Source organism: Amblyomma americanum, chromosome 6 (assembly GCF_052857255.1).
Source record: "Amblyomma americanum isolate KBUSLIRL-KWMA chromosome 6, ASM5285725v1, whole genome shotgun sequence".
In the NCBI taxonomy this organism is placed as follows: Eukaryota; Metazoa; Arthropoda; class Arachnida; order Ixodida; family Ixodidae; genus Amblyomma; species Amblyomma americanum.
In genome coordinates, this window is record NC_135502.1 from 22,256,662 (window position 1) to 22,274,486 (window position 17,825).

At 44.7% G+C, this 17,825-nt stretch overlaps 1 protein-coding gene across 8 annotated transcripts in view; it reads left to right on the top strand.

The window, feature by feature from the left end:
• Positions 1-404: 404 nt before the first annotated feature.
• Positions 405-17,825, top strand: part of LOC144136441 (uncharacterized) — a 44,755-nt gene continuing 27,334 nt past the window's right edge. For 2 of the 8 annotated variants that reach the window (XM_077668767.1, XM_077668765.1), the window contains exons 1-8: positions 405-624; positions 1,329-1,429; positions 4,679-4,726; positions 13,402-13,479; positions 13,790-13,876; positions 15,617-15,661; positions 16,313-16,387; positions 17,067-17,349. In XM_077668767.1, the coding sequence (XP_077524893.1) occupies positions 1,335-1,429; positions 4,679-4,726; positions 13,402-13,479; positions 13,790-13,876; positions 15,617-15,661; positions 16,313-16,387; positions 17,067-17,349 (711 nt within the window). In that variant the 5' untranslated portion in view covers positions 405-624; positions 1,329-1,334. Of the gene's footprint in view, positions 660-782; positions 1,039-1,328; positions 1,430-4,678; positions 4,727-11,913; positions 11,968-13,401; positions 13,480-13,789; positions 13,877-15,616; positions 15,662-16,312; positions 16,388-17,066; positions 17,350-17,825 lie in introns of those variants that run through there. The other 6 variants (XM_077668763.1, XM_077668761.1, XM_077668766.1 and 3 more) reach the window with 5 other exon arrangements.

Genomic DNA, 17,825 nt, shown 5'->3' on the forward strand with positions numbered 1-17,825 from the left:
GCGGCACCGTTACTAGATGCTATTATGCTCTTATCAGAGTGCGTTTGAGCGTACTCAGTATCTTCGAAGTCTGCGACTTCAGAGAATGTGGCATCACAGAGAACTTTTGAGTGTCTCTCGTAGCAGCAGCAGTTGCAGGCCGCTGTTATGGCAGACAGCGCCGCCTTTCGAATCCACTGCTAACCATGCTCGCTAATCTGTTTCAGTTTCGGTTTCAATCTGAAAAAAAAATCAAGATGATAAATTACATTTTAAACATTGTAGACTACAATTTGCTAGTTTGTATGTGCTATTTGAGCTCGAATTTTGCAGTAGTTGGTATTATGAAGGAAGGATAAATAAATTTTTCTTCCTCTATGAGTTCGCATACAGAAGTTTTTAGTGCGTATGCTAAAAACACTGTTGTCTTCACTGTTTACCACATACCAACGTTGCCACATACGATGTCGGTGTGGTACCAGTAACCATTCAAACTGCTTGTTACGGAGCAGTACATACGAGACGAATAGTGAAATATAATTGTTGTATTTTCTACTTCGGCGCCCTCGATTTGTCGAAGGACGATGCATCAATGAAGCACGAACAGGGAACCGAGAGTGAAAATGAAACAGTGGCTGGCAGCAGGTGACAGCGGTTCCCTTGGTATCTTCTTGCTTCTGGTACATAAATCGCTAGTATCTCCAGAATGCACGCAGTGGTTGATTTCTTATTCACGTATTTTAAAAACACGCATGTATGAGTTTCGCTAATACAATGCGAGCGGTGGCACGAAGAAAAAGATGAGGGCACTACCAGGGCGCGACGCGAGTTACGGTTACGGCTTTCACCGCATCGTATGATTGGTCGTCTGCCGTCCGATAGTGCATGATGGGTTGCGTGGAGCCCGGTCATGGGACGCGTGCTCAGAGCGCGCGTATTTCACGAGCATCGGCTGCGAGTGCCGCGAGACATAATTCTACGTACGCTTTCAGAGCCTAGTCGCCATTCGTCTAACTCCAGAAAGCCGGGTTTCTTCTGTCTAAACCCTGCTAGGATCGGGTGAGTTGTCTCCCATTCACCACCTCGGTCGCCCTCCGGAGTGCTATGAAACGTGGCCTCGCCGGGCGGCGCATTCAAAAAGCAAAGAAAACCGCCTTGCTGTCAGCTGGTTTCGTGAGCGCGCGCCTGCGGCTGCCTTTACCGTCTGATACGTAATTTATAAGACGAGAGCCGTGCATGGCCGTCCCGACGTGGTTTTTTCCGTCCCTGCTGCCGCGAGAAGTCGTAGAAAGTGCGTTTCGCTTATTGTTTCTGTTTGCTCGGAGCTGACATTGCAATGGCGAACGCAGCACGTCATGTCTGCCGTTGCGACGAAGCGCGACAAACGAAAGAAGAGTAAGCCCAGGCTGTCATTCGGCTCGTCCAGCGGCGCCTGCACCAACCTGCCGTCGTGAGTATGACAGTGTCCTGGCAGTTTGCCCGCGCGTGTAGTTCACTGCACTGGAGTAACTGCTACTTCGCATGCGGTCATCTGTTTACAGATACGAGCGTGCGTGATAGCAAGTGAATTTAATAATGCTTGCCAGTTTTTCGCTAGCTCGGTTCGTCAAAAAACATGCAGTCATTGAAAAGCTGGGGAAAGGTACCAAATGCTGCTTGTAATTGGGCTCTGTTTCCTTATGCTCGCGTTATCGCTTTCGGAAGCTCGTTTGATAAACCCACGAGTTTCTCGTCCGGTAGTTTTATTGACCCCACCTCCAGTCTCGCTACTTCGTTTGCGTATGTGTAAGGTATACTGCAGTCTGCACTTTGTTCCTATAACTGCTCAGTGCACAAGTGTCTCGCACGTCATGAGTTGTACTTCACTTCACTTCACTTCACTTTATTCACCTTAAAGACCCCCTTCAGGGGGTATTACATAAGGGGTGGGTTAATATGTTGATCAACGAGTACAAGTCATTTCTTTGAAATATAATTGCTTACAGCATCTGAAAATGCAGACAGGTGTGTGATGGCAGCGATATCGGCGGGGAGGCCATTCCGGTCCACAACAGTTCGGAGAAAAAATGAACCTGAAAAAGTTGCAGTACGCGACACAGGGCGGGCGATCTGAAACGGATGGGCAGTGCGGTGAGATATGCGGTTTGGATGAGTAATGTAGGGTGGTTGATTTAGAGAACTATGGAATTAGAACTATGGACTTAGAGAACTATGGACTTAGAGAACTATGGAGCCGGCTGTACGGCTCTTGTTTCGGCACTGTTGCCAATGTTGCTGAAAATGTTGAAAGTCGGAGCTAGTGGCATGATATTTGGTACCAGTGCGGGGAGGAACCTGACAGTGCACGGTGACATGGTAGCCGATACAGCATGGACAGGCCATATCTTTTCATTGCAGTTCTAGAGAAAAATGGTGTGTTCAGTAGTCATTTTTTAATTTGTTCCCAGCAGAACTTGTTGAGTGATGGTCAGAAGTTGCAGTGGATGTCATAGGCTCCAAGCCATTTATGGGAAATCGTGTCATAGTTTAACGGAACTTTTTCGCTTGTGTTATAGCGTCTAATTTTATCTTGAAATGGCCTCTGAACTGCATTCAGTCGGTTTTGGAGTGGACAACTTTGTGTAAATGTGTTATTGCTGTGTGTTGAGATTTACTGCATGGAGGGGTATTATGTTGCAAACAAATTTTGTGGTTACGCAGTTAAGGAATTGATTGCTTAATGCCTTTCACATCTAAATGCATTTGTTAGCAATTGCCGTCAAGCTCTAAGTAGCTACATTTGATGATTCAGTGCAGGCTAAAGGAAAATGCAAGATATTTGCCATTGTTAAGAGCTAGCTACTCTACATTTTTTGTGGACATGTTAATTTGAAACATGTTAGTTCAAGCTCTGTCACTCTTGCTGAAACTATGGGTTCTATTTTCACTTCGCACGAGGGTCCATGTCGACACTTCATCTATTAAAATAAATTCCCTGAATAACTGAAGTGTGATTAGTTCATGATTTATACAAAAGACAAGCATGGGGTATTGGTATTTATCGATTTGATGTAAACACTACATATTAGTTGTGGTAGTATACACACATACAGATACAGCTTTTTGTCACTTCAGTTTTTGGTAGCAGTGGAAACTCCTGTAGTGTTCAAGAGACCTAAAACTCTTGTAAAGTGTTTAAGTAGAACAGATTGTAATGCTTTGTTGTCGGTATTTTCTGGATATAATATCTGAAATTAGTAATGGGTAGTGTTTTTATGAGCAGTGTGTACTTTTTTTTTGTGTGTGGATGGTTGTCATTTTCAGTAATATTTATGGTTTCTTGAAGTGCAGGATTTCAATTGCAAGGATGTGCATGTGCCTTATCCTCTTTGGCATAATTTTGTGTGTTGAGGCCTGGGGTCTTGGGTATGAGGCAGGGACCCCGGAACAGGGGGGGCAAGGGGGGCAGTCACCCCACCCCCACCCCAACATTTTTCCAGAGGGGGCAGGGCCCCCCCCCCCCCAAGTCTCCGATTGCTTGCACTTTGGTCAGATTTCAGACAATTAAAACACTTCAGTTCTAAGACTCTTAATGCAAATCACAGTGGGGCTGAGCTACTTCGCTTCGTAGCCAGTTGTAAAGCATTTCATATATGAGTAACCTAACTAGTCGTGTCCCAACAGAAGTTGACGGTCTGACCCGTGTACATGATCATGAATAGCAGAATTCAAACAAACTATGTACAATCTTTTTTAATGCAATTGGTCTCTCTTCATGCGTAAAGCTTTCCATTTTACTTAGTTTTCCATTGCTGTGAATATTTGCACCGTTTGTTCGTTCACACTCAAAACCGCCGGCACGCAGCTTTATTATTTTGTTTTCTAATGCGAGATGAGACCAGACTTATCTCCATTGATCATGGTCGTGTGTAAATGCTTCCTCATTTTTCTAGATTGTTGCAGTTGCTATTGGTTCTTTATCGAAGGTTCCTTGCCAGGTTTAAATTGAGTGTGGCCAAGAACTGCAGGCATTCAGTTTGATGACTTCCGAGCAGGCTTGTGGCTATCACCGCCGCCGAGTCATTCAGTTCTTAGTGGGCGCGAGCCAGCCCCTTAAACAGTTTCTTTAGGAAGCCTTTTCATCGTCTTCCTGACTGGTGGAGTGTCGGCACCACAACGTGACAATTTACATCAACCTTTTGAACATTGAAAAATAAAAAATAATAAAAAATATAACATTTATTATGTAAATGAGCGTTAAAAAATAAATAACAAAATAAGCCCAAAGTCTTGTCCCCCCACTTAAAAAAAGTTCTGGAGTCCCTGGTGTGAGGTTAGCTGTAGGTTACTGTGTCACGGTTGGACCCAATTTGTTCTTTTTTAGAGGCTTTGTAATTTTTGAGCGTTGCACATTGCATACATTGAGCACTGGTAGTGTGCTTTAATAGGCTTGCTTTGATAGCGTGCACGTCCCCTTCTTTCGTTGATGAGGTGTGTGGCTTTTCTTTTGCACTTTTTTGAAAGCAGTGTCACTTTTCACATAACTTGTTTGGCTTTTCTTTTGCTGTGGCCAATATATACTTAGTCCTAATGCTAATTCATGCGGTGTGAAGCTGTGTTAGATGGTCACTAATTGTTTAGCTGCATTTTGGCTGTGGTATGGCAATCTCTTTGTGCTTGCTTTTTGTTTTGAAATGCTTTTTTTTTTCTGGCATTGCAGCAACATGCAGGCAAATCTCACCGACCTCTTTGCACTTCTTAAGAGGCAGTAAGTAGTGTGACAGCTCAGTTTTTCCTTTTCACTTTTTCTTTCAGCTGCATGCAGTCTTGAGAAAAGTCATGTTCTCAAACGGACACTGAGAACTTTATCAGATTTTGGTCTTAATGAAATCTGATTGATGAGTCTTCTGAGACTCCTTTGATTGACAGCTAAAGATGCTCTCATTCAGACTTGTAGCTTTTGTGGTGTCAAATGTTGTGAGTTAGCTTTTATTTCCTACATTTTTTTTTCATCTTCCTTCTGAGAGCAGTGGGGAAGTGATTGTGAAATTGTTTATGCTTATGATTAAATATAAACTCATTTTCTGTCCTGTTCAGCAAGTGTCTCACATGTGCCACTGCAGCATATTAGTGGCAACAGCCTGTGATGGACATCAGTCGTCTATTTTACTTATTTTTATGAAATTAACCGCTTTTTTATAATGGCTAGTATTCCATGAACTTAGGCCAGCAAACTCAGGTTTAACTGCTGTAGTAGTGTAAACACAGAAGTGCTAAAACTACTGTGTAATGTGTACAAACAATGCTTGTCAAGATCAGAAGTAGTAACTTCATGTAGAGTGTATTTAAGGTAGTCCACAAAACGGCAGTGGTCTGCAGTTATCTTGCAAGGTGTGATGGAGTTTGTCACTGTGATGACTCGTTGAATTGAAAAGTGCAGTCTCCTGCATATTTCCTACTGTCGACATTGTTAAGTGCAGGCTGGGCAAATTCGTTTCAGTTTTTTTTCTTGCCCATTGTACTCTTTGTCAGCATTGTTAGTGAGCTGTATGAGCAAATCCAGTGGACGGTGTTCAAGCATCTGTAGCGCTTGCATATTGTTTGTTATATTTTCCTATGGTTCTCTTCTGAGCATTCCCTTTTCTCTTAGAAAAAACTAGGCACCTTATTTTCAGTGATGCCGTAAGTTTTAAGGCCTTGAGGAGCCTTGTAGGATGGTAGTAGATTAAGTGATAGGGAGTGGTGAATACACTAATGTCGTTACTAGAGTATCAATATCTTGCTTCCGTACTGTTATTTATGAACCTAACGCAGCCATAGTAAGTATCATGTAACTGTTTGCCAGTCATTAAGCATGAGTAGCATATACAATGAAATATTACAAGCTTTTCACTTACCCAACCTTTTGTAGATTCCTTGCTCAAATTCCTTAATTTATCTAGCGTGGGTGATTCATTTGAATGATTTAAAGCACACTGCAACTTTCAGTTCAGTAAACCTTTTTGGAAAGCTTTAATATACTGCTTGTGGGTCAGAATGCATCATTTTGACAGACAACTAGGCAGCAATTTTTGTCTACAAAACTTTTGGAAGTTTTAAATCTGAGCATCTTAGGGAAATTTGCAGCACCATACCTGCAGCTGTAAAACTACAGGCTGTTTTATTAGTTTGATATGCACATGCAGCTGGCTTACATCATGGATAGTAGTGTTGGCTGGTGTGCTTGCCTTATTCAATCTCGAATAACAGTAAACGAAGCGCTTGCGACAATACATGAATGTCAGAATTTGAGCAAAATAGGAACTAAAGTGTGTTGAGGAAAAATTTTTTGCTGCTCACTGGGCATTTGTACCAGAAAGAGCATAGAAGCAAAAGTGAACAATGAGAGTTCACAATGGTGCCAGTTGTGGCTATAGATTTTGTAAGAATATTGCTGCGTTTTATTAAAAATGCCATGGACAATAATGCATGGGTGTTATGATATATTTCAGTATTAATATGCACCCTCATGAGCAAGAGCACTAAATATTAGCGACCACAAAATAAGTGATTGTGTGCCTGCTTCAATTCATAGAACTTAGAAAGTTTAAATATTAGGTCCCCGGAAGTTCAGATGGTATTTCATCTAGTACTGAAAGGAATAATTGTCAGTGGTGTTGGCTAATTAAACATAGCCCCATGGTATGTTGCAGAGGAGAGGAAAAGTGAGGTTGTTGTAAAGTGCTACAGAAGCTGCCTAATAATGATGGCTCAAGTTTCCCCTTTGGCTTTACATTCCTTGGCAGTGTGGCTCAGCTCTGTCTGTGATCAAGGTAGCAGGGTTTTTTGGCTGTTAAAGCTGCACCTTTCTGTGGAGTCATTGTGTGTCTATAAATTTCGAAATTTCCATCCAAGAATGCAGTTGTCTTGGTAACTGGTATCCATGACCAATGCTCTGTTAAATGTGAAATAAAATGCAGTGCTCCTTTTTCTGTAGTGTAATCTGTTTTAATTTTGCCATTCACTTTGCACATTTCCATGCCCCTCTTCACATTTTCATCACTGATCCTCCCTGCATGGCTGCATGTGCATGCATTTCACTGTCAATATTCTCATGCATGTTTATGAAGTGAACCTGCACATTTGAGAGGAAAGGTTATTGCAGAACGTTCTTAGCCATGCTTAAGTTGATGAACTAGCCCTGGTATCTGCTGACAATCTCATTGAGTAAGCAGAAATTTGGGCGAGTTGATACTCTTTCATTGTAGGGGAACAGTGCAACAGTGGCAGGACATATGACAAGCGCGGGATAACAAGCTCATTGAACGACGGAAATCAGTTAGTCGGCGCTTGTCTTTTCTATGTCCTGCCACTGTTGTGCTGTTCCGCTACAATGAACATCTGCTTGAAAGCCTGCAGTTTAATATCTATATATTTTTTTGGGCTACATGGTGCAAATTGCCTTGGCAAGTCTCTCTGGTTGTCTAACTTTCCCTACCGCGCCCATAGAGCATCGTTAGCCCGCTAACGATGAATGCACGCGCCGATTTCGGACTGCTCCGCGTTGTTTACGGGCACGCTGCGCCATCTGTCTTGTAGTTTAACGACTAGAGTTTCGTTTTCAATGAGCTTTCTTTTTTTACCACGAGGTGGCTATTTTTTGACAAGCTTCGAAAACGGGGCAGCGTCTGCTGTCGGAAGCGAGAATGGATGCCCCCGCAAGCACGTCGCGCGGTCCGAAACGCCGCAAGTCTTGCGACTCTGCTTTGTCTGAGGTTGATGTTATCGATGACACAAGTAGCAGTGAGTCTGAAGATGCTGCATTTTCGTCAGAATTTAGTTCCGACAGCGACGACAATGCAAACCGACCTGGAACATCTGCACCTTCGCTCCGGTTAGCTTCGGTTTTCTTTGTGTGGCCCGTTTTGCGTGTCTCTGCATTTTCTCCGGATGTTTTATTTCTGTTGTCTATGCAATTTATCTAATTCTCAGGGTGTCCACGTCATTTGGGCAAGATTCTTTGCCTCCTGCGCAGCAGAGAGTGACATTCTGCCCAAGAAGAGAACCAGGTATACACTTTGGATTGACGCTCCGCAGCGGCCCTCGTCAACTGCTCCGGGCTATTGATGTTTTCCGCCTGTTTTTTACCACGGAAGTCATTGCAAAGATATGTGAAAACACAAACAAATACGCCTGGTTGATGATACTAGAGAAGCCAACCTACAGTGAAGCGGATGGGTCGTGGAAAGAGGTCACGCCAGCTGAGATGACAACGTTCATCGGTCTTCTCCTGTACATGGGGATTGTTGAATTACCGCGGCTCCATCTTTATTGAAACACAACAAGAATGTTTTCTGGAATGGTTCCACCACAGGTCATGCCCCGAAAGCGTTTCTGTGCTCTCTTAGGAATGCTGCACGTGTCCGACCCTGATTTAGAAATTACATCAAAATTAGACCGAGTTTCGTGGCTGCTGCAGCACGTCAATGAACGTTCGGCCAGTTTTTTCCAACCGCACCGCGAACTTTCTGTTGATGAAAGGATGGTAAAGTCGAAAGGCCGCTCCGGAATTCGGCAGTACATTCGAGACAAGGTAGTCAAGTGGGGCTACAAATTGTGGGTTCTCGCAGACCCACGAACGGGATACACCATACAGTTCATAGTTTACACAGGCAAGCGAGAAAAGCCAAGTGCCCATGGCTTAGCGTATGATGTTGTAACCCGCCTGTGCGATCACTATTTGGACCAGGGCTATTGTGTATATATGGATAATTTCTACACATCAACCAAACTATTTCGGAGCTTGCTTGAAAGGAGGACATTGGCTTGTGGCACAACCCGGAAAGACCGCCACGGATTTCCAAAGGAACTAAAAGAAACGAGCTGGGAAAAAAAGGCGAAGCGAGGTGATGTGCGCTGGCTCCGGGACAAAGACGTTCTCTACCTTCAGTGGAAAGATCGACGCGTCGTCCACATGATGTCAACTGCGCACACAGCAAACAAACATGTCCTCGCCAAAAGAAGGGAAAAAAAAGACGGCAAATGGCAGCAGATTTCAATAAAGAAACCACAGCTTATTGACGCCTACAACGCGGGCATGCTCGGTGTTGATAAATCCGACCAGTTGATTGCATCCTATAATGTTCTTCAAAAGTGCGTGCGGTGGTGGAAGACTTTATTTTTTCACTGCATTGACATTGCTTGTGTAAATAGTTTTATAATTTTTCAAGAACAAAGGCGGATGCATCCCGAGGTTGCAGAGCTTGCCAGAATCGCCCGGTATGATCAGCTAGCATTCAGAATAGAACTAGTGAAGCAACTCCTCGAACTTGAAGATGTACCAAGAGTTCGGGCGCCACCACCAGCTCAAGGCATTCAGCACCAGCCAGAAAAAATGGAAACGTACAGAAACTGCAAGAAATGCTACAACGAGACCAAAATCCAGCAGAAAACAAGAGTGTTCTGCAAAACTTGCAACGTTTCTTTGTGCTTTACGACCAGGAACTGCTTTGCCGCATGGCACGCCCAACTGTAGGGCTTCGAGTTATTCTTTTCTAACTAGAATAATTTTTCACTTAGAACTTCAATTTTTTTACTGATGGTTGCCAATATAATGGCAACTAATTTGTATATTTTGAAAAAATTTTAGCATTTTTTTTCTTTCCGGTACAAGTGTATCTTTACGAGTTTTGGTGAATTTTTTTCAAAATTTTCATGTTTGGCAAAATAAATTTTGTGTTGCAACAGAGAACTCGTTGTTAAAAATTATGTGCCTAAGAAGAGCATTCATTCACCTTTCTTTTAGTGTATTGTGCAGAATTTTAGGTCCCATAGGTTTTGCAAAAAAAAACAACTGCTGAGACCCCCTAAAAAGGGTCATTTTACCCATGGTAGGGAAAGAGCTAAAGAAAACTGTCATCTTTATTGCCTGGCTGACAAATGCAGTTACAGCGTGTATCTAAGACACGAAAATAAACTGTTGGATGAATTAGTTCGGCTGATGCTGTAGTGCAAACATGAGCAGTAGTGATAGTTCGCTAATATTCTGTCTCTTAAAGGGACACTGAGGAGAAATTGAAGTTGGCTTGTATCGATAGAATACCAGCTCCTGATCACAAAAACACCACTCTTACTGAAAACAAAGCTCTTGTAAGGTAGAAAATAGCAAGAACCAAAATACAGGTATCGCCGCCACAGGCCAATCTCGCAAGTACAAGCGTGATGATGTCATAGGACAAGAAACGCCACCTTGGAGGAATTCTCCTTCCTGCGTGGATGCCACAAATATCTGAGGCTGACAAAGGAAGGTTGCGCGGTTAAATATTGTTGTTTTGAAACCGATAGTGCACTTTTATCACACAAGGAAGACGGACAAAGGCAACCTGAATGTTGGAAGCAAAGAAAACTGATGCTTGGCGGCGCCACAGGCTGCCAGGAGTTTTTGATTTGTTATGGCGCTTCGCGTCTATGAGCTTTGCTTGCCCCGTGGTTTTGTTTTTGACGCGCCTCTATTTACAAGCGCCGAACAGCAGAGGAACTCCAAGTGCCGCTTCAAGGGCTAGTTAACCTTTGAAGGAGCCTGTTAAGGCTGGTCAGATGATTGCCACGGTCGATAAAAAACTATGATAGCACAGTGGTCGGTGATCGTACAAGGCAGTTAGCAGTATAAAGAGCACTTATGTCTTCGTACGCTCGCCTGGCGAAACATTCCCGGCTGTGCCAGTCAACTTCAAAATATACTTAACAGAAATCGTTTATTAGGGACGGGAGACAAGGCACAAGGCAGTTAAGAAAAAGATTTAAAACCCGCTCTCCTCCAACTCGTTTGTTTGCGGGTCCATTCAATAGCTTCGGTAGTTGGGTGGAGCTGTTCTTTTCTAGCTCTCGGCTAATTTAATCCATTCACAGTACACATCTGAAGGTACATGCAAGTGGGAGAGAGCCTGATCCAGTGGACCCCTTACCTCCGGAAATGCGCGGAACCCGTCGAAGCGTCGTGCGTTGGATTTACTTTCAAGCCGCCAACTTTAAACGCGAGCGCCCTTGAGCACCCATCCGTTTCTTTGTGGCAAAAAAATAAATAAATAACCTGGCCCTTGCAACCGTGGGAAACCTCTTCGACGCCGCCTGCTGCACTGTGCAGCAGCGCCGATCAAGGAATCACAATCTATTGGCCCCAAAGCCCCGGCCAGCCTCTGATGGACTTGACACGCCGACCTTGTCCTCGCCCGTCGCGCCTCCCCGCACTGGGTTTACGATATTTATTTAGCAACGGCTGCTCACGCGGAAGAGGGAAACGACCCGCCGGCGCCTAACCTAACTGTGCTCCCTCAAAAGCATCACACGCTTTGTTTGGCTGAGGTCGCCGAAATGCAGGCCGGAGTTTTTGCGAGAACTTCGTCGTCGGGTTCGGGAACGGGAACCATCGTAACGCTGGCAAGACGCCGGTGCAAACGTAAACGAACCGATGGTAGCGACCCCCGATAGATGCCGTCAAGGTGCGGCGGCGATAGCTTTCATTGCGGCTGCTGCTAGACCGCACCGCTAGCCACCATAAATCACGGAGTCTGCGTTTACGCCACAATTCACGTTGCTCCTTCCTATGACGTCGTAAGGACGCTGTGACGTCATAAGAGTGCCCCGAGTTTGAATCGGAGCGGCGGAAAAAACTTTCAACTTCGAATCCAAATTTCTTTGAAAATAATGCATCTTTCGCTGCCGGACAAGCGGCAGCAAAGCCATGGAATGCCGAACTATCAGATTTTGCTAACAAAAAAATTATGATAGAGTTCTCCTCACTGTCCCTTTAATACATGAAGCTCAAACACTGAGGGAGCTACTATAATTCTGATCGAAATGTTTTTGTGTAGTTCTGAGCGGATATTCCTCAAAGGTATGGAAATGGAAACTTCAGGGTTGGAGCACCGCACAGGCCTCATTTTGAGAAGGTGGTCTCAATGAAGCCTGGACCGGGCCTTCAAAGCTCGGCGTATGGCCTGGCCCGAGCCTGTGCCTGTAGCAGCTTAAGAGGTAAACTGTCATTGTGTGCAAATAGGCTCCTACTACACAAGTAAAGAAATGGCTGTTGAAGGCATTCAGATCGCAGTCACACTTGAAAAAATCTGTTTGGTAAAAACAGCGAGAGCCACAGTGAAAGAATATCTTGGAACAGATTGCTCTGTGCTGAGCATTCAAATGAAGGTCCTTTAAATTTCCAGTAGCCACAAATTGCAATAACTGGTATTGATGAAAAGAAAAGCACTGGAGGCAGTAACTCAGTCGTTCGGGGAGGACACCTGGGCAGCACTGTGATGGAAGGGCTGATGTTGAAAGGAGGGAGAGTCTGTAGGGGGCTGCAGATCAGTTTTGATCATCTTTAGCACCTTAGCCTCCAGCTAAATGAGGTTGTTGCAGCTGGTTTTCGGTTTTCTCGACTGCGTACTCAGCAACTGAACGGTGCAATTTAGTCACCTCGATGGGTACATTGACCAACAAGTGCTGCCATGAATTTCCCCCTTTTGCGAAAAGATCATCTTATACATGTGTTGTACCCATCCCTCCGCTTCGCCATGTGCATTTTTTGCCAGTCACTAATGTTTCATTGGTTTCTCGTGTAACATTCAAGGAGCGAGCATAGCTAGATAGGTCGAATGCAGCTTTGCGTGTACTGCTGAGGCATAAGGCTATCTGCCCCAAGCCAGCAATATGCAGCAGTGTCAAAAGCATGAACTCTTGAATGGCTGGCATGCCAAGCAGCTTTGATTTTGAACTTGCAGTTTTGTGCTTTCCTGCTGCTGGGCAGGGCATCATCGTAGGCAGCCAACCCTGATGCTGTAAGCTCTCGGTAGCGTCCCTCGCTTTGTAGAGTAACAAGAATGAGCCAGCATTTCTTATCCCGAGTTTCATTGTTGCATGTGGCAACAGGGTCTCTCCTGATGAGAATGTTGGCTCAAAAAGTGCATCAGTTTCTCGATCACAACGTAGGCATTTCCTGCTACTCTTTTTAGCCTTGCCGCATAGGGGATTTCCGAATGCAGGAGGTTCTGAGCATAAAAAATGAATTCCCTGCTTTGTAATGGGGAATAAATAAGGGAGGAAGTCTGACTTCGTTTTTGATTTTATCCACTTAGACCAATTTTTTGCCACACTTTAGCTTCCTTTTATGTCCCTTTGAGTCAGCTAGTGGTTGGTTATTATAGTGCACAAGGTATGAATGTTATTATGCATGCAAATGCCTCTTAGTCATAATAGATAATCTCGGTGATAAGCTTCGGCCAGTTGTTTGTTGACTAGTACAAGCTTGTTTTTGTGGCAGCACAGGCTTGTTGGAATTTAATAAAGTACAGATAGTGCCTTGTCTATTACTTTGACCTGTTTTTCACTGTTCTTACGCTACGAGCACAGCTTTAAATCTTGTACTTTCTTTACGGTTCTTTTTTGCTTACCTTTGCATCTGTTCTGCAGGCAGCAAGCTCACGTGGATGAGCCGCACTACGATGCCAATGGCAACACCACAGGGTGGTCTGCTCACAAGAACGCTCGGTGAGTGGTTGTTTCTCATTGTGGCAGCTGTAGTAGCTGTTTGCATGATTAGGTGGACATTAATGAGCTCCTCAAGGCACTTAGATTCTAAGCACCTCTCCTATCTGCTTCTTCATTAACTGCTTAATCTTTTTTCATGAACTAGGTCATTAGAAGATGGAGTTGTGCAGAATCATGAGGTGCTCATATTAACGCAGTAATAATGTCATAAATGTTGACTTCGATTCAGCCTGTTAGGGAAGGAGAGGGAGGAAAATGAGCATAGCTCTCATGATGTATGAAACTGGCTGCTGGTTGTAATTGTCTGCAGGAAGGATGACCTTCTGATGTATCCAGAATCTGGACTGGGCACGTACAGTGCCCGGTCTTCACCTGACAGCACCCAGCTTTCAGATGGGTGAGCCCCTTGCTTTTTTTTTTTTTTTTGCCCTTTGTGCTTCAAGATGCCTGCAGGTTCAAGTGTAGTTGATGTGAACCGCACTGCTATCATTATATTTTATTTTCAACTTGAGATAAATGTACATAGAATTCACATACACTGTCTTTATTACAAATACATAGCCCAAGAGGTTTACTTGAAACCATGTAGCAGCACTCTTTAATATATTTGACAGTCCTAAGCTTGGGAGGGCTGAGGACCGTCACAAAATTCGTGCCTGCCTTGTGCTTCTCTTACTATTGCGGCAGCGGTAGCCACTGCACCGATGTTTTTCAAAAACATGTCGCGGCCTCCCCCCCTGCGTGGGAATGGCTGACTCATTGTGACGCTGGAGGGGTCACTCAAAGGCACTCCCCCCTCTCCTAGTATTGTTGCCTTAAAGGTAGAGAACGCTTGCGAGTTGGGGAAACAACAGAAGCTCAACAGAAGCGGGTTGAATGCCCCGGCAACCTTCATGGTCCCCACAGACTCCCTTCGTGCTTTGTGCTGAATTCTTTTCAACATTCCTATCGTGTTCTTTTTTTTCTCCTTTCAAGATCGGCATCTCCTTTGTACGCAGCGCCTGGAGAGCATATATATTTTTTGTTTCTTTTCCATGAGAACGCGGTGGTGGGAACACCGCGAGCTGGGCAGTTGGTCTGGAGATTTCGGTGCATGCGGTTGTGAGTGAGGTCAGCCGGGCAAGTGGTCTGCAAGCGAGCCTAAGCGGTGGTCTGATGCATAGAACGCGGCGACGGCGGCCCCGAAGATGCAAGGCCCAAGTTTGCCCGTGTTCGCAAGCCCCCATCAGCCCCGCGACGAGCAACCATAGCCCGACACTCCCTGTGACCAGACCTTGCCACTCTGTAGCTGAGCCGTCATTTCTCCCCACTCTTTTGAACTCTTTTCTTTCTGTCTTGTTCCATGCTGTGTTTCTCGTTCTGATCTTTTTGTATTGTATTTCCTTCTCGTAGCATTGTTGTATAGTGATCGCCCTGTTGTTACCTTCCTTGTGATAATTGTTGTGTTAGCGTACTCGTATTGTGCTTGTTATCTGCATCGAGTCAGTATACGGCGCTACTTTGTTGGGCATGGTTGTCGAACATTTTGTTGTTGTTCTTTCCCCAAGTAAAGGGGCTCGTTATGCAACTTGTCTACGCCTCATGCCTCTGGTCAACGGCTAATCAGGCGTGGCACCTAACGCTAGTCAGCAGTCGAATCTCATCTCGCACGCGGGGTGGAGAAGTTCGTCGCTCCTCCCCCTCTAAACTTACGGAGAGTGCAGTGGTGGGCAGGTTGGCCTGGTTATAATTTCGGCACCAACCAACCATCAAGCCGCCCACAATATCCTGACAAGGATGCAAGTTCCTCCTGGCTTCGTCAGATTAGGGGCTTTCAGAGTATTTCAGAGGAGCTGTGCTGCAGTTCGCTGAAGCAGACCCCTTGAGCTGTATATTTTTGACAGACAGTACATAGAATGCACATGGTAGGCGCGTTTCTGTGAAGCGTTGTTTAAACTGACACTGTATTGTTCGGAATGTCTGGTATGGTTCTACACCTGCCAGTGATGGAATTTATTACTGCGAGGCGAGTTTTGATAGTGTCTTTTGGGCTGTTGGGAAAGCAAATTAATGATAAACCACTGGAATAGCTCACCACTGGAATAGCTTTTATGCAAGCTGACTGATTGGCTACATGATTTGGCTACATGATTTGCAGGAAGGAATTCCAGGAAGTTGGAGAGGATGACAGCAGTTCTATTTGGTGAGAGTGTTTTCCCCTTGCACATTTTTTTAAAATCCTGTTAGTGTTCAACCGCTTAGATGTTATACTAGATGTGTATTGCACATTATCCTGTGCTTTATAAAAAGACTAACAGTAATAGTTAAGTAGTTAACTTCTCAGTATTGGTTAACCAGCCTACTAGTTGCCATGTCCTTGCTGCTTTATGATGAACTACTCCACTGACAATGCTATGTAAAAAAAGCTCTTTTCTAACTCAGAAAGTCTGTTAAAAAAAAAATGCGGACTATCGAAGGTGAAACACCCGGCATACATAGTACCTTGTTATGTGAAATTGCACAGCGAAGAATGTCTGTACATGCTGGGTGGACTTGATTCCCTGACTGCAGTGTCCACCCTGTGAATGTTAGAAAATGTGCTGTTCAGAAAACCATTGGAATATTCAAAGATGGCTCGCATGTAATGCCATCAGCACTATGGTGGAGCATCAAGCATGGTGTCGACAGTGTCACTCTGAGCAGGTGGCAATAAACAGGTTAGAAAAATGGTGGAGGTTTTTGCAGTCTTTCCAATTTTTGACGTGGTAGGTGCTATGATTAAGGCAAGCCATTCGTTTCTGAAATGTATAAATCCATGCAACTATTGTGCACAGTGCTAACTGTTTTCATGCAGTGTGGATGATGTACCTGTAGATGACGAGTCAGAGTACCAGGTTCTAACTGATGCGGATGTGGCCGATATCGTCAGGTAAGCTTCCCCTCCTTCAGCTTATCCTTTCACTGTGACTGACAGCAGTGTCAGTAGGAAGATTGGGAGTCTTTCTTTTTCTCCTGTTGACTGCACTATAATTATCACTGTTGTTTTAGCTGCTATTGCATTCATGAAACGAACAACGCTGCAACTTATTGCCTAAAAAAAATCCACTACCATGGAGGGAAGATTGGGAATCAGAGGTACCTGCTCAATTTCTGCATGTGTCCTCTGTCTGCCCAGACATTGCTGTCGCAGAAAATGGACTTTGCTATTGCCTCTCACCTCTATTCTGAATTTCTTAATTTTTTGTGTTAGGTGGCAGTGGCAGTGTGCGTGCCTGCAATCAAATCATGCGAAGTACAGAGCTGAAACAAGGGGCATGTAGTGTTGTAATGTGTTAATGTAGAGTTGCTCGTTGAATTGTCTTGACCAGTGGGTGTTGCAAACTGCTGGCTCATCTCCCATTGTTTTGACAGGCCAGATTTTGACATCTGAGACAGGTAGTGACAGACACATGGCAGCTATTGAAGTTTATTGTGTGGTTTGAAAAATTTCAACATGATTGTTTTTAGGTACTCAAGTTTAAAGGAACAAGGGTTAACTGTTCAGTATACGAGTGGAGATTTAGTGCAGCCTGATCATGTAAATCTTCGCGATGCTGCTGCTGTTGCAGGCAGCTGCGGGACTTCCTGCAGGAGAATGGGCCGTCCCAGGAGGATGACCTGCTGAAGGTGCTGAGTGCCCAGCAGGCACGGCAGGTCCTCTCAGAGTACAGCACACTGGCCAACTTTGTGGACCGGCACCCAGGCTTCCGACAGCTGCATGAAGAACTCCACTCATTCCTTTACTACCAGGACCCAGAGGACGACGACGACGACGACTGTGACTACTACTCCACCCCCACTGTTGCCCCAGGGGGCGCTCACAACGGGCTGCCATCATTGGCTGGCTCCAAGGTGTGTGTGCATGTGTGTGCTGATGGTGGATAGACACCTTGTCCTTTGACGAGGTAGGACATATGGTGTCTTTGGGCTGGCAGAAGCTGTCAGTTTTTCTGCAGGGGGAACAGTGTTGCCAATGGCATAGCGTATTTTAACCTGGAGCTCCGGTGTTCCTCTGCAGGCTATAGAGAATTTTATTCATCTTGGCCTGAGCTACAAGGGGTCTGCTCTTGGGTAGCGTGAGTGGTGCAGTTTCTGGTCATTTCTAAACCCCAAGAAAAGGCAGAATTTTCTGGAGGCTGTGTTGCGCAGCTTGCTATTACAGTGGTTGTGGCTTTTGTAAGAGGCTACAGCTACAGCAGGCGCTAATGGAGCAAGAAAAGGAATGTAAGGGTTAGAAAATCTCTCACCAAGTGGGTGTTCAAAGGGGTTGGGATGTTGTAGATTAGTGTTGAGCGATATTAACACTGGGGACCCCATTGCGGAGGGAT